General features: G+C 49.6%; 6 protein-coding genes across 6 annotated transcripts; 2 read left to right on the plus strand and 4 right to left on the minus strand.

The window, feature by feature from the left end:
- Positions 1-238: 238 nt before the first annotated feature.
- Positions 239-2,068, minus strand: MIND_01368500 (Cyclin-like F-box; the record flags this gene model as incomplete). The annotated part of the gene is made up of 10 exons (XM_037370108.1): positions 1,677-2,068; positions 1,535-1,631; positions 1,446-1,490; positions 1,293-1,396; positions 1,110-1,237; positions 985-1,057; positions 846-932; positions 703-798; positions 561-651; positions 239-514 (listed from the first exon to the last, which is right to left on the minus strand). Exons 1-10 carry the CDS (start codon positions 1,868-1,870, stop codon positions 239-241), a joined length of 1,191 nt encoding a protein of 396 aa, XP_037213664.1. The 5' UTR covers positions 1,871-2,068.
- A 443-nt stretch (positions 2,069-2,511) lies between these two features.
- Positions 2,512-3,115, plus strand: MIND_01368600 (Glycine-rich RNA-binding protein 2, mitochondrial-like protein; the record flags this gene model as incomplete). Its single annotated transcript, XM_037370109.1, has 5 exons — positions 2,512-2,618; positions 2,667-2,706; positions 2,755-2,784; positions 2,840-3,008; positions 3,054-3,115. The coding sequence occupies 5 exons, from the start codon at positions 2,512-2,514 to the stop codon at positions 3,113-3,115; spliced, it is 408 nt and encodes a 135-aa protein (XP_037213665.1).
- Positions 3,116-4,320: 1,205 nt separating this feature from the next.
- MIND_01368800 (uncharacterized protein) lies at positions 4,321-4,875 on the minus strand (the record flags this gene model as incomplete). The annotated part of the gene is made up of 1 exon (XM_037370110.1): positions 4,321-4,875. One exon carries the CDS (start codon positions 4,873-4,875, stop codon positions 4,321-4,323), a length of 555 nt encoding a protein of 184 aa, XP_037213666.1.
- A 149-nt stretch (positions 4,876-5,024) lies between these two features.
- Positions 5,025-6,206, minus strand: MIND_01368900 (Surfeit locus protein 4; the record flags this gene model as incomplete). The annotated part of the gene is made up of 6 exons (XM_037370111.1): positions 5,025-5,104; positions 5,153-5,175; positions 5,226-5,468; positions 5,514-5,755; positions 5,805-5,859; positions 5,911-6,206. 6 exons carry the CDS (start codon positions 6,204-6,206, stop codon positions 5,025-5,027), a joined length of 939 nt encoding a protein of 312 aa, XP_037213667.1.
- An 892-nt stretch (positions 6,207-7,098) lies between these two features.
- MIND_01369000 (Nuclear export factor) lies at positions 7,099-11,966 on the plus strand (the record flags this gene model as incomplete). The annotated part of the gene is made up of 13 exons (XM_037370112.1): positions 7,099-7,383; positions 7,489-7,668; positions 7,716-7,823; positions 7,873-8,110; positions 8,157-10,147; positions 10,196-10,515; positions 10,568-10,718; positions 10,766-10,919; positions 10,966-11,043; positions 11,090-11,240; positions 11,290-11,396; positions 11,446-11,689; positions 11,744-11,966. The coding sequence occupies 13 exons, from the start codon at positions 7,099-7,101 to the stop codon at positions 11,964-11,966; spliced, it is 4,230 nt and encodes a 1,409-aa protein (XP_037213668.1).
- A 2,409-nt stretch (positions 11,967-14,375) lies between these two features.
- MIND_01369200 (S-adenosyl-L-methionine-dependent methyltransferase) lies at positions 14,376-15,107 on the minus strand (the record flags this gene model as incomplete). The annotated part of the gene is made up of 5 exons (XM_037370113.1): positions 14,376-14,571; positions 14,617-14,738; positions 14,789-14,844; positions 14,886-14,899; positions 14,944-15,107. The coding sequence occupies 5 exons, from the start codon at positions 15,105-15,107 to the stop codon at positions 14,376-14,378; spliced, it is 552 nt and encodes a 183-aa protein (XP_037213669.1).
- Between the last annotated feature and the right edge of the window lie 13 nt (positions 15,108-15,120).

Genomic DNA, 15,120 nt, shown 5'->3' on the forward strand with positions numbered 1-15,120 from the left:
CGTCGATGAGCGTCCCTTGAGCGTCCGTTTGATCATGTTGAGTGCAGGACCGTGACCTGAATGAACCGAACCTGGAAAGTTGAAAATTTCAGGGAAGAAACAAGACGCGCTCCCGTGATCGTGACGAGCGTTACACCTCATAGCCAATTTGTTGTGCCCTACACCATAATCACAGAAATCTCATTTCCAGCAACTAATTTAGTTGTTGAAAGTAGTCAATATCGACTCCTTGGTATTCTCATTGCTCTGCCGTCTCCTCTCCCTGCGCAGCCGCCGTGCCCGTCTCTTGCGCAGCCTTCTCGGTCACCGTGACGGTCTTAGTGACAGTTTTCGCATCTTTTGAAGCGTCTTTGTTCCCTGCATTGTTCTTGTTCTGAGTCTGTTTGTTGTTCTGAGCTTTTGTGGCTTTCTGGCCTTTGGTCTTATTCTGGTTTTGCTGGCCATTCTTTCCGTTAGCCGCGGCGGCAGCAGCCTTAGCTTGAGCTGAAAAGATATTTTCGTTGCCAAGAACGCTCTGCGATCTTTGAGTGAGCGAGACGCAGAGATGGAAGAATTCTCACTTGAGCGACGCGAGAAACACCGTTGATGATACGGTCGTAGTTGTTGGTCATCAATTGAATACCGGAGACAAAACCCTTGCCATCGAATTCACTGCAAGCAAGTTCACCTGAAGCCGTCAAGTAAAGTCGGGATATAACGTACCAGTGGCCTCCTTTGATAGATGCGTCCGCTGTGACGAGAGAAAGTTGACCTGATTTTCCCGGGATAAGCTTCTCGTATGCTTGGATTGCCTTGGGACTACATGACTTAGATGAGGATTTGGTTAAATTACTTCGAGGACATACATTGATTGTTTGAGGGACCCGAGCTCGTTTGTGGTGCTTTGGAAATGCAATCGAACTTTAGAGAGGTCACCTTGGACTTTGACTTGTCTGTATTGTATCCCAGTCAGTAGAAGTGGGTACCACGTAGAACATCACTGACGGCTCAAGTCCACCACAACCAAGAATTGCACCTTGAACACCGAGGGATGCGCCGAAGGTTGGAATCATGAAGCCTGAAAAACATGTGTTGAGAGTTGGTTGAAATGGCAGGTACTTGACACACACCACCCAACAACAGACTGCCTCCACTGATACCCTCGAGGAAAATCTTCGACTTGTCGAAATTGACGATCGTTGGCAGGGTCTTTGTCAGGAATTCGTTCACTGCGGCGCTATGGGCAGGACCATCCGGTCTATTGAAGTGAGTTGACTACAGCGGAGTAGAATAGCATCCAAGGAAGCTCGTACCTCGCTAAGCCTGACCTGTCCTTCGAGTCCTCTCCACCCCATCTGCGATTCGCATCCGGGGAAAGAAGTGCGACTCCCATTAAACCATCTTTGACACCTTGGTTCTGCCATGCACAGTCGGAGAAAAAAACTCAATGCACTTGTTAGACTTACAGGGAAATCGAAGAAGCTCTGACCACCATCCCCGTGGAACAGAACCTACACAAATGAGACTGAGAGACGAGAAAGTATACGCGACATACATTAATTCCGAGTTTTTCATTGCCGTTGGCGTTGCCATTTCCCCCATTGACCAGCTCCGATGCAGGGGCGGAGACTTTGAAGCGAAGATTCAAGCCACTAAAATAGCGTCAGCCAAAGGTACTGGAAGGGAATGAAACGGACTTGATCTGAATGGTGTCATCGATGATGGTGCTGCCATCCTTTGCCTTTGAGACCTTCGCCGCAAGTGCTGTGATTTTGCTCGCCGTGTTGGCGCCCTTGAATGGGTTCTTCAAACTCAAAGCGGGTTCGATCGGGGCAGCGGCAACCAAGTCATAGCAAACGGCCAGATACGCAAAGAAGAAAATGGACTTCATGATATACGAATAATGAGAGTGTTGAGAACAAGTCGAGAAGGTGATTTGACGTTCGGAGGGAGTGTTGAAGGCAGAACCAGCCGCCGATGGAACTAGGGAGAGGAGGTGAGCGAAAGAAGGGGAAGATCCAGTCTGGCCACATGAGGTAGCACAAGCGTTGAATATATAAACGGGCTGTTGGCAAGGCAGGAGATCTCCGCCAAGCCAAGAGCAAGGGCGTAACTGGGCGTTATAGCCAAGAGATGATGCTTTGACCCGACTTTCTGGTTCCGAAATACTTTGAATGAGTTGCAAGACTCAAAGAGCGTCAAGTCGTGCGGCGAAACAAAACCTATTAATAACGGGAAATGCATGAATCACGACATTAGATAGAAACCCATGAAGGCAAAGGCAAAGAATCTATAGCGGATTTGGTTTCTTTGACTGGAAGTCTGGAACCGACAACAAACGCAGCTTGTCGTCAATGACCGGGACAAGCGCAGTCACACTGGAATCAACATGATCACGCCCACGTTGCGCCTACGAGGAGTACTGCATTGAACATGGTCTCGCCACAGAAACAAACTCAGCATCGCAGACCTCCGACATCTCAGCAAGCTTTACCTCGAGGCTAGCTATTTCAAGACATTGTGATTCAGATAATGTCCTTTCTTTTTCTGGCCAACAGAACTTTCTCGAATTGGCTGCTGCGTCATATTGAGACTCTTGTTCTTCTGCGTCTTTTAATCATGTCCAAGTTGCACATTGGGTTCGTTGTGTTCAAGGTGTCGAGCTTTGAGAATTAAAAATCGTCAAGAAATCTGAGCTACGGAATCAACGATGAGATGCTCTATGAGGTGCGCTTGCCTCCGCCTCTTTTGTGATATCGCTTACCATCGCGCTAGGTGTTTATCCAGTATGGACCACTCACCGAGGTGAATACACCTCAGTCTGCATTCGATTCCTTGGCCGTTGGCCCACTTATCACAGTGGTTTGTCGTCAAACGGGACGGTCGCTCCTGTGGGTTTGGTTTTGTAACGTTCGATGCTGAAGAGGATGCTCGCTATGCAATCCGGAAGCTGGATGGGCAAGAGCTCAACGGACGTTCTCTTCGTGTGAGCATCGCAAATTCACAAACTAGCGTGCGGGGCGCAAGGGGTGAGTTGTTCTGCCTACTTTGTATATAGTCTAAGCATCCTCAAGGAGAAAAAAAAGTTCAAGCGAACGAGAATCCTTTTGACACCCGCAGAGGACACTACGTTTAAAGGATAAACAGACAGGTGCGAGACATATCCCCTCTCATGGCCCTTCTCAAAATTTGCAGCAACCGCACTCTTGTTTTGTTAGTTGAACATGATAAAGAAAACATTTGGTCATCCGTCCAATTTAAGTATGTCAACTTCCTTTTTGGGAATTGACAAGACAGCTTGTAAGACCACTGCACACCATGCTCGATAGTCAACCTACACTTCCAGTAAATTTGCAACCACGTCGCATAAGATCTACTCTATCCACCTATTGGTCGCAGGATGCTCCCAACGTTGACCGTTGTACGTCTTTATTACGTCCAAAAGTGCCATGTATAAATTGTGACAGATTTCGTGACGCATCCCTCAGCTCTTGCTTCCTCCTTCATTGTACCAGGTCCCGTAGCCATTATGAGCAAACTGTGGGTCCTCACTCACTCGTCCTACTTCTTTGATTGAACGTTCAAGATTCGTTGGGTTCGTTTTGGATTTTACCTGCTACGACGCGTCGTTCACCGTCTGGTCAGAAATTTGAGCTGGAACACCACTGATGACAGCCTTCGTCAAGTACGTCTCCAACACACTATTTTGCGAAGCAATGCTGATAGATCGACAGGTCTTTGGGGAATTTGGGCAAGTTACTGACGTATGGACTCAGTTATTGTCTCTGAGACGATTTCCTGACGAGCTTTCAGAGCATCCATATGAAGGCAAGTTGTGATGTATCAATGCTACATTGGTGCCCATTCTGTGCTCAAGGACCGCGAGACTGGGCGCTGCCGCGGTTTTGGCTTTGTCACCTTCAACACTCCTGAAGAAGCGCAGGCTGCCATCGATGGCTTGAACGAGCAAGAGGTTGATGGTCGTCGTATTCGCGTTAATATGGCCGATGCAAAGCCTCAACGTGGTCAGTCGATCTCTCCATTCGACACTGGTTATAGTCTTGATATCTATTCCTATAGGTGGTAGTGCTGCTGGCGGTGAGCTCTTCACGTTTGTTTTTGGACCTGCTAACTGTGGATTTCAGGATGGTAAAGTGGTCGCATTGAACCTGTTCTAAGTCTTGTTTGCGGCGTTTCCAATGTTTTTAGTTCCTTTGTACTGTTGCCGAGCGAGCATGTTGTCAAAAACGTTCTGGGGCTTGCTTCAAGGCTTGCTCTAGTGGAATTGAACTGGGGGTCCGCTGAGTGAACAATGGTGGTAGTGGGAGCAGATGAAAATATTTATAGTACCACTTCGTCGCCTATGATCTCTTTCACTTTGTCCACCACAGTCTTATCAACCTTATCTCTTGAATATCCATCTCTTGCTTCCAAAACGAGTCCAACGGTTTCTTGTAAAATATCAGGCAACTCTGTAACATCGCCAATCGGAATCTGTAGCGCGCGCTTGTTCTTGTTGAAACCCTGAACGCTAGTTTCCACTAGTTTCCCATCCACCGAGACGAGTAAACGATCGATAGGCTGACTTGTTGTCGGATGGTCAATGACCCAAGTATTCCTAAATCTTTCGGTAGGAGGTAGTTCTGTGGAGACACGCGTGGCAAGCTCAGTGATACCACTGAAATCTTCTCGAGGGACGGAGAGGATAGTCCCAAGAGCATCAACTGCGACTTGGCCTTCCGACGAGTCGAAGAAGGCAAGGGTAAAGCCCTCGGGTTCCACTGGACTGTTTCGGAGGACAAGCACAGCTAGGTCGGCTCGTGTAGGTTGGAACGAGCTTGAATTTGGGTACGGAGTGGCTCGAGTGTGCCATTCAGCGTATGACGACGATAGCATAGTCGAAGTGTGGAGTCAAGCTGAGTGATCTCAAATGGCTAGATCTGCCAAGGCGTTTCGGTCCCGTTCGCGCGCCTCCATTAAAGAGCATAAATAAACAGACATGGGTGAATAATTTTGTAGGTGTACGCAAAACTGCAGCCAAGTTATCAGTAGGTCTTCTTCTTCTCGTCCACCGAAAGACCCCCAGGGCCCATGTTGACAAGAAGAATAAGACCACCAACAATCGCTGGAAATAGGTTAGCCACGTTGAGAGGCGGCGACAGAGATAACTCACACAGTGTTTGGAAGAAGTCATATCTGGGAGACCAAAGATCAGCACGGTTGACATGAGTGAACCAGCCACTAACTTGAGGAAGTCACGCTGAGGGTGACTGGAGCCGACTGACCACCAATTGTTGGCAAACACATTGAAGATGCTGAGGGTGAGAACGAGGAACGCTGCAGACCACTTGGCCTTGAACCCGACAGCAACCATGATGCATGCTGCTAAACCGAAAATCGAAACGAAGACACGGGCGATGCTCCATTTTCCTTGCAAGATAAACCCGAGGAAAAGGAAAATGAGCAAGACGCGACCGGCGAGGAGGAAGCTAACCGAGTGAGCCGGTGAAGAAATCAATAATATATTCACGCACTATTTCTTGCGATCGGTTTCGCTGATGGAGGGAAGGCCAGCAAAGAGTTTTTTCCGAGTGACCATGGAGTCACTGAAGACCATGAAAAGCCCGCCAATGACGCTGAGGTTGCGCAAGAAGAAGTTGAGGTCGAAAATGAGACCGTAGCCAAAGCCCTGAATGATGACGACACTGAGCAGTCCTGCTACAGCGTATTCTGTATACCGCTTGGTGATGACCATTCCCGATGCGCCGAGCATAGTCTGATGGTGCCTAAGCTGCTGGAGGCCATATGTGAAGCAAAAAACATACGAAAACGTTGATGAGCAAAAACAGGTGCGAAAGGCCCCAAGGGAATTTTCTGTGTCTGAATAGAGCTAAATTAGTCGTTGCTTCTCCTATATCCTAAAAGACGCACTGCTGGAGGTACCAGAGCTGGTCACTCCACTGGGTGAGAATTCTCAGTGCATCCTCCAAAAACGTGACGACGATGAGGAAACGACCAATGGCAGGAAGATGGGGCTTCAATGGTTGAGAATAGATGTCAACGTAGTCCTCGACTTGTCGGCTGAACGCTTGAAGCTTTTCCATGGGGTCGTCAGGGTTGGCCGAGCGGTAGCCTGTAGAGGCTGAGGAGCGGGAATTGGAGAGGCCATGGGGGTCAGGGTCGTAGTTCCGAGATTGAGGACGGGCGATACTGATACGGGAGGACATGGCGGGGTAAAGAGAGACGCGGGACTAGCAGGCGTTTCTGTTGTACGTGGACGGACGTGGCGAAATTTATGTCACAGTCACATCTGTGACGGTTTTCATCATCATGATCGGCTCCTGAAAATTATTTCACTTGCTTCAATGCTTGGCCTCCTGAAATACTGAAGGTTCAGTGCACATTATAGGGCTGGCGCTGAATAATTACTAGGATCCGCTGCAATGCGGAGAATGCTCGCGCAGAAATCACCAGGTGATTGTTAGGGGCTGCTGACGTGTAGAGAATTACAGGGTCTGACATACTCCAAATGACTACTTTCAGCTACAATGGTCCAAAATCTTCAAGGGGAGCACGAAACGACAGATAGTGGTCAGGCCAATTCACATTTAAAAGTGTGGATTGAGGAGCAGGAAAATGATTGAATTTGAATGGATTTTCTCTCCAAGTTCTGAAAGCAGGGGTGAGTGTTACACTTTGTACTTGTTTGGCCTCAGATTTGATCCTCTTTCCTCGCACGTGTTAGTCTAGGATTGCTCGCTGCGCTCGCAATTAGTGAAATTCCACGTTGGTGCGAAATAATTGAGCAGTAACTGAGTAGGTTCCTTGTGACATCATAATCAATTCCTTGCTGCTGGGCATTTGAGCGCTTGAACGTCTAGCAAAACTCGGGTCTCAGGGTTCGTAACTTAGAGTGACCTACATATATTGGACACAGCTTTTGGTCTTTATCGGAGGGTCATCCAACCTTTTGCGCACCTTTGAATGTCTCTCTATTTTCACCTTGGAATTTCTTAGACTCAGATGCAAGATCAGAAGTGCACGTGACCTTACCCTTGTTTCCGTTGTCTGTGCCTCCGCGTGGTTGCTCGCTCGAGTTCTCCGCGCGCTCTAACCTCAATGCTCCATCCACCGAACCGGGGCATGCATTCGAATGATTTTGGCGGCCGACGTGGTGGGCGGAACAAACACTGGACTGCTGCTAATCACGAATCTACTTCGACCATTACTCACCACGAAACGGAGAGATGGGACCGCGGTCGGGGAAGGGGCAGGGGCAGGGCAAATGGTAGCTCGCGTGGCTCAACACGACCAGCTACACCCGCAATCACGTCGGAGACAATTCTGGTGCAAGATGATCCAGTTCTTGAAACTGTGGAAGAGCGCGACAAATTCTTTCAAGAGGTGTGTGATCTTAAACTTGCTCCTCCCTTTGTTTGTTCTGTGGCCCCAGGCTCGGTGGCGCGGCGCGACTAAATGGCGTATCCGACATTGATTCTCCTCGTTTAGTTGGTCAAGCAACGCGAAATCGAACGGAGGACGGCAATTGCTGAGGGTAAAATGGATGACCCTCTGGTTCCCAAACGACTAGAAGATGCCATTTCTATTGTTGGTACTTGCATGGACATGTGTCCCCGGTTTGAACGGTATCGACGCGAGAGAGAAAGCAATCTCTTTGAATGGGAGATGGTATGTACTCTACTTCCAAGAATGAGCTCACCCGACTGTTACAACAGATCCCTGGGACGAAAAGAGTCGATCATAACCGAGCAGTGAAGATGTATGAGCGGGCTGCCGGAGACAAAACCATACCTTCTGACCTGCGACCCCCGCCTGTTCTCAAGGTGCCACATTTACTTAGTAAACTGTGTACCTGCTCACATAAATATCCAGAAAACACTGGACTATCTTTTCCATGACTTGCTTCTGCGTGGAGGCTTCTCCCCGACCTTCAACTTCATTCGTGATCGTTCGCGGGCCGTGCGGAACGACTTCACGATGCAGCATCTCACCGACGCGCTCGCAATGGAGTGTCATGAGCGTTGTGCGCGGTTTCACATATTGGCACTTTATTTGGAACGTGACAGAGAAGGATTTTCAGTGGCGTTGGAGGAACAACAACTAATGAATAGTCCGTGCTCTACCTTCTTGACCTTATTTCTGCCAACCGTTTCCAGCACTACAATCGCTGAAGGAGTTCTATAACGACCAACGCGAAACATACGAGTCGCCGGCCGAACTCGAAATGCGCATCTATCATAGGCTTATCCACATCCGTGACCAAATTGAACGGCCAGAGCCCGCTCCTCTTTCTCAGCATGTCGCTGAACACCCTATCTACAAGCTCACCACTGCGTTCCGCTCTCATGTCCAGAAGAAGAGTCAACCAATCACCAAAGTCTCCCGTCTTGTGGTCGATGCAACAGCTATGGGCATCTTCGGTCAACTCGCCGCTGAGATGATGGCTCTCGGAGGAGGTGGCAAAGGCATGGTCTTCCTTGTAGCGTGCATTCTTGAACGGTTGTTCGGGAAAGGCACGGTAGAAGGAATAGATGATATTCGGGACGGGGCTCTATGGGGCGAAATAATTGACGGAACTGCTGGAGCTTCCGATCCCAGTCCAGAAAACCACATAGAAGAAGTGCAAGATGATGAGTTGGAATTAACGGATGCAGAGGACGCCATCGAAAACGACACCGGCGACGACAACAACCAACCCGTGCAGTCACCGGCAATCAGCGTTCCTCAATCCTCAGCATGGGCATCGTTGACACCATCGACCAATCTCACTCAGCCAGTCAACGCATTCTCCAACTTAGGTGCCGGTACCAGTGTATTTGCACCTTCTGTTTTTGCCCCATCAGCTTTCCCTCGACAGTCGGTCTTCACTAACACTGGTCCGAATCCCTTCACTACCATTCCCCCCGCCGCGCCGACATCATCCTCATCTACTTCTGGTTTTACTTTGGGCCTGCCTCCGCGTGTCCAAAACAATCCATTAATACCTTCCAACACTCCATCGCCATTGTCCCTCGCATCCACGTCTGCCTTACCATCAAGTACACTGGATCTTCCGCTATCAAACAACATTTTCGCGCCAATTCCAACTCCTGCTGTTGGCGCAACAACGTTGGATGATGTCTCGGGTAAAATGGAGCCAGTCAGTTCGTCGAATAATATCTCGGCGTCATTACCCTCGACGACGCTTAATCCTAACGCGTTGGAATTTACACCCTCCTCACGGCCATTCCCTTCAAGTACAACAACCACAAAACCCATCTTTGGTGTAACACCTATACCATTATTCGGTGCTTTTCCGACTTCCACATCTACCAGTTCATTTAAACAGTCGACCACACTCAGCACTCCTCCTGCTGCAACGACTTTCCCAAAAAGTACCCCACCACTTGCCAAGATTGACACTTCCCCACCAGTCCTCACACCCGCCGGTCCATCAGATCCGTCCACACCAATCATCCCGCCTGCGCTCGGCAAAGTCCAGCCGATATCATTGCCATCGACGCCGACTGTTCCGCCTCTGCAGGCATCTCTATCAAATCCCAAACCAACCAAAGCGGTCAATCCGCTTCTTGGCTTCCTCAAAGACACCTTACAGACCACGAATCTGGGCCCAGGTGGTGGGGAAATGCTGAGCCCGCTGGTGATATCTAGTCCATCAGTCACCCCGCTTAGAAACAATTACTCGCCGGCAAAAAGGCCACGAGTTGAAGAGTCCCCACTACGCATCAACGGCGATATCAAGGGCAAGGGTAAACAGCGAGGGGAGCAAATCGTAGAAGTTGATGATGGATTGGATGCTAAAGCATTGACATTCGAGCGGCGCGGCCTAACTATGAGGGAGAGTTTTGGGGTGTGGAAGAAGCGAACAACTGATCACGCGGAGTGGGCTGAAGCAGTCAAAAACAGCGACCGGTATTCTCGCAAGGTTAGGCGAGAGAGGGAGCAAGGGGTAAAACGGAGTAGTCCAAATGCAAGGTTTCCATTGGGGGCTAGTGGTGGAAAAAGGCCAAGAATGTCGGTGGATGAGGATGTGTTCTCTGCGTCGACTTCTTCACTGCTGTCAGCAAAGAGGAAGCGGCAGACTCCCCGGAAACACAAGTACGAAACTCCGCGTACAGATGAAGAGTTGGCAAAGCGTTTGGGAGAGGTGACCGTTTGCTTCAAGTGCGAAACCGATTGCTTACGTGGTCGATAGAACAAGGAGGAGCACAGCCGGCGCTGGGCTCAAGGTTCTTTCCTGTCAACCGTTCGGTCGCTCGTCAAATCGCGATGCCGGGCCGCTCAATCAGCGTCAGCGGTGTTTTGGCAAATGTGGCTGTCTCTTAATCCTGAGAGCGATGCGACTGCAATTTGGCTTGAAACAAAGTTTGATGTGCAAAATAGCGGTGGGAATTGGGAGACTGACATGGTTTTCTCTATACCTGCTGTTCTTAACGCGCCCGTCGACGAGCAGTACCCTGGTCTGATAATATTCGAATGCACGCCACTAGAGGGCATAGATGATGACCTTGAACGGTAATGTCGTCAACTCCACGTCTTTCTCTTATACTAACTTTCAACGATGAAGCAAATATCGCATCCTTGGTGACTGTTCAAGATTACGTGATATTATAGATGCCCTCCCTGGCAAGCGCCATTTCATCCCTTCTCTGTTGTTGTTTGTTTGGTCAGCGGATGGATCCCCGCCCTCTCTGCTTGCTAGCGACTTGCAAGATATGGTATGTCTCCAGACCTAGATATTAACGTGCTCAGATTCAACTTGTAGGTTGCCAAATATGTCTCAGCCTCCACAATTGCCAACTTCGCCATCTTCCATCTCAGCGCGACTTCAACAGACGTCGATGGGAAATTCCAGCAAAGCCTTTCAGAACTAGACATGGATATCGTCGGGCGGCTGGTGCAATCACTTAGTTTGAAAGGTTCGTGACGATGCAGTCTCACGACCAGCCATTTGATTTATCTCAGATGTTTTCAAATTATTTGAACCCGCTTTTCACTCCTTCGTTGCAGAGTGGCTGGAGAACTGTACCCGAGATGGACAATGTGAGCATCATGGTCCTTGGTCCGGCCGTGTGCTAAAGCGTGCTAGTCAATTGGTCGTTATATGCTCACCTCCTCGACGCCGTAGTGTCGGTAGTCAACAAGACCGCCTATCTTGTGCTCGATCTAATTGGCGCAACGCCGGAGAGGCAGCTATTACCCAACCTGCGAACAGACTGGGGTGGGATTCGTGACAGCCAGTATGTTTCTCATCGGACCTGATCTGGCATCGTATGACTTTCCTCCCAGAAGTGTCTTCGAGTATTGCCTGGGCTGGCTTGTCAACCCCCAACTCGATCGACTTGCAACGAAGATCATCGCCACAAATTTGCAGTCACACCGTGACATGGGACGAGGTCAGTTCGTCATCCGGCTCCGACGACGCTTAAATTCTGCTTTCAACAGAATTCCCCACATCGACGTTTGTAGATCACCTCTGGGCCTTGGCTTTGCATCATGCAGAGAGCCTGTCAACTCCAAAAGAACAGCATTTCTTCGTATTCCCAGCCGATATTCCTTCAGCGTTGAAACAACAAACGGAAGTAATCGACGCCCAGAGGACGAGCTTGGTCCAGACCCAGCGAATGAACTTGCGTCGCTCGCCAAGGCGAAGAAGTCGCAGCTTGTCGGAGGAGACAGATTTTACGAGGTCTTTATCTCACCCATTCTTCCTCGCGAACCTTGCTGACGCTTGTCACTGCAGCCCGTTGGCACTTAAACGACAGCGGCTCTCCTCAGGCGCACCCAGCACATCATCAACTCATATCACACCGTCTTCCAGTCCCCCGCAGGCCAACAGTCGAAATACCCCTTCACCGACTGCAAGCACTGTTTCGTTGTCATCTTCTGTGCCGATTGTTACGGCGTCAATGTTAAGAGCACTGACGAGGGATATGAAGAGTAAATATGTCAAGAAGAGCCGCTGAATTTGTGTGATTTCTGCTTTGTTTTAGTTTAGTTTTCCAAGTCAAGATGCTTTCCGAAGTTCAACTCACGATAGGGCTGATGTCTAACCCATCCAGTGAGGTGTCGACCTCTCATCGTGGCCACTGAATATCCGACATTTCCGCAAGACCTTGCTCAGTACACGTTATCGTCTCCATGCCCATGAGAAAATCCATCTCAGTCAAGCACTCACACCTTTAGCAAGCCATGAAGACGATAAATCTGGCCCGAAGTTGTTCCATTTTTGCACAAGTCCAATCTAAACCGCCGCGGCCTCAGACAGCTCTTACAGGCCCCGACGATAATTTCCGCATACCGCCGATCCCATTTGAGGCCCCGGACAATGGCAAACACGCAAATCTAGACGAGTCTGTTCCCAAATTGGCCTTGAGTTGAACATATTCATAGCAACAGTGCTTCTTTCGGTACCTTAATCAAGGATGGCCCACTGACTGGAATCGATTGTCCGCAGTAAACTCCTCGAGCACGGAATGCCCCTCCTTATTGTCGTCTGGAGCTCACGTTGTGGAGTTATTCCGAGACAACCATGGCTGCGCCAGTTGGGAAAGATAAGAGTTCAAATATGAACTGATGGTGACGCGGGGCCAATACGATCTTATTATCGCGAGCAAATAAAGTCAAAGAAGCAGTTGGATGAGCGACGGAACTCAGTGGAGTTATCCTAGGGCAATCTTTCTTCTTGTCCACGGTGGTTTTTATGCGACCCCGAACGTGTCTCCAACTCGCATCTGATAAAAAGTCCCGCCTAGAGCGAGCTCCGAGTCAGTTCTCCTCTTTTCATATCTTCCGCTACCCGAACTTCCCCGGCGGTCAAAGCCTTCTCAAAACCCCCACAGGACGGCCAGCCCGCCCGCCCCCGCAGTCCTCATGAGTGAAATCGAAGTCAAACCGAAGCAAGTCGTCGTCATCGGAGCAGGTAGGGTTCCAATGATCTGCGGCCAAGTCTAAACCAAAGAGGGAAATTGACGGTTCATTGTAGGCGTCGTTGGACTGACAACCGCTGTACGCATTCAAGAAAGGGGTGGTTATCAGGTCACTATTCTCGCGGAGATATTCCCAAGCGACCCCAAGAGTATCAAGTATACCAGCCATTGGGCGGTCAGTTGGGCTGTTCTTGTCTGTTCAATGGCCGTTAATCGGTTTGAAGGGTGCTCACCATGTCAGTCTTGCGGGACCAGATGTGCGCCAGCAGAGTGCGTTTCCTCTTTTTCGTGTTCCAAGTGGTTCAAGATCAAGGCCAGAACTGGACCAAGATACATTTAAAACGATGTGGGAACTTTCTGCGCCGGGAGGTCCAGCCGAGGGTTGTTTTTTGCGCATCCGCGAAAATGAATATTACGCCGAGTCAATTGCCCATCCAGAGGTGCTCTCGGTGATGCCAGAGGTAAAGTCGACTGCAAGTTCTCGATGGCATAAGCCTTCATCTGTTCCAGTTCTCCAAGATTCCCTCGAATGAACTTCCGCCAGACTGCGCAGAGGGCATCTCTTTCAACACCCTCACTATCGATAGCCCGATTTACCTCAACTATCTCATGTCGCGCTTTCTAGCTGCTGGTGGCTCTATTGTTCGCGCCACGGTTCAACATATTGCCCAGGTCGTCGAAGGTGGTGCAGGAGTTTTTAATAGCCGCCGCAAGTGCCTTGCTCCGCCTGCAGGAATAGTGGTCTGTGTTGGTCTCGAAGCACGAACTTTGGGGGGAGTCGAAGACAAGGATGTCTACCCAATCCGAGGACAGACGGTGTTACTGCGAGCACCATGGGTGAGATTCGGACGAGCTATAAGCAGCAAGAACGGCTTGTGGACTTACATTATCCCTCGTCGGAGCGGTGACGTACTAATCAACAGTTTCTCTCTTGCCAGTTTGTCGCTGAAATGAACTTCTCAGGTTATCGTCGGGGGTATTAAGGTCGCGGACGATTGGTAACGCACGCATTCTTCTCGACGGCTCTTCTCATATCATGTCGAGGTATCCTATACCCCGTCCCGAAACAACCCTCGATATTTTGAAGCGCGGGTTTGCACTTTGCCCAGAGCTTGTACCACCCGAAATTCGAGCTGAACGGGAACCCAAGTTGGAGGATCTTCAACCACTAATTATCGAAGAGGGTTGTGGTCTCCGTCCAGGTCGTAAAGGCGGAGTGAGGCTCGAAGTTGAGTGGATGCAGAATGTCCCTGTGATTCACAACTATGGGTGTGGGGGCTTTTTTTTTGACAACGGACAAGCATGATTCTGTTATTAGACACGGAGGTTACGGCTATCAGAGCTCTTGGGGCTCTGCAAATTCAGCGCTGGAGCTGCTTGAGAAGGCGTTGGCGGAGACGACATAATTCCTGCTAGACTTACCTTGTAAATTTACTATATTCCAAATTAGACAGTTGGCGAATGCACCCCAACCCACCATCGTCGCAGAGTGTAGTTTTCCGCAGAGTTTCGTCCGAAGTCCGCTCGGACTGCGAATGGCCTCTTTGACAGAAGGAGCGGAAGCCAGGTCCGGTCGGTTTCCCACATCTTCTCATATGGTATGCTCGCTTGGTTGAACCACTCTGGACACATTTCCTCAGATCTGTATGCGTTTCAGATAGAGTAAGCAGATGAAAACAGGCCATACTCCGTCACCGTCCCAGAATAGTTTTCGGCTCGAAATATATCGATGTGTGCCCATTTTTCGCCGGGAACCACAAACAGAAGGGTGCCTGCGAGCTCTAAAGGCGCAGTTATACCCGATTCTTCCTGAACAAAATCGATGAGTAGCTCGATAGCCTGTTGAAAAGAGGGAGTACTTTTAATTCCCGTAACGCTGCTTCCAATGTCGACTCCCGTGACTCCACCTTGCCTCCTACACAATGAGATCCATAGGTAGGATGCGCTAGCACTAACCGAATCCATTATACCTGTGAAAGTTAATTGCGTTCCAACAGACGAGGAGGAAGTTGACTTGTTGACACCCAAACCGCGTTTCTTCAAACCAAGCAGAATCTTATCGCCATGAAGGACGAATGCATTTGTATAGAGTTTGAGTGGAGCCTCGGGAAGCCATTCTCCAGATCCCCCTTCGTCAAACGCTGACAAGTTTTGAGGAAGTCCTGGTGGCACTGACATAAAGACTGTGGCA

This window comes from Mycena indigotica (assembly GCF_014461135.1).
Source record: "Mycena indigotica strain 171206Taipei chromosome Unknown Mind.scaff0016, whole genome shotgun sequence".
Taxonomy (NCBI): Eukaryota; Fungi; Basidiomycota; class Agaricomycetes; order Agaricales; family Mycenaceae; genus Mycena; species Mycena indigotica.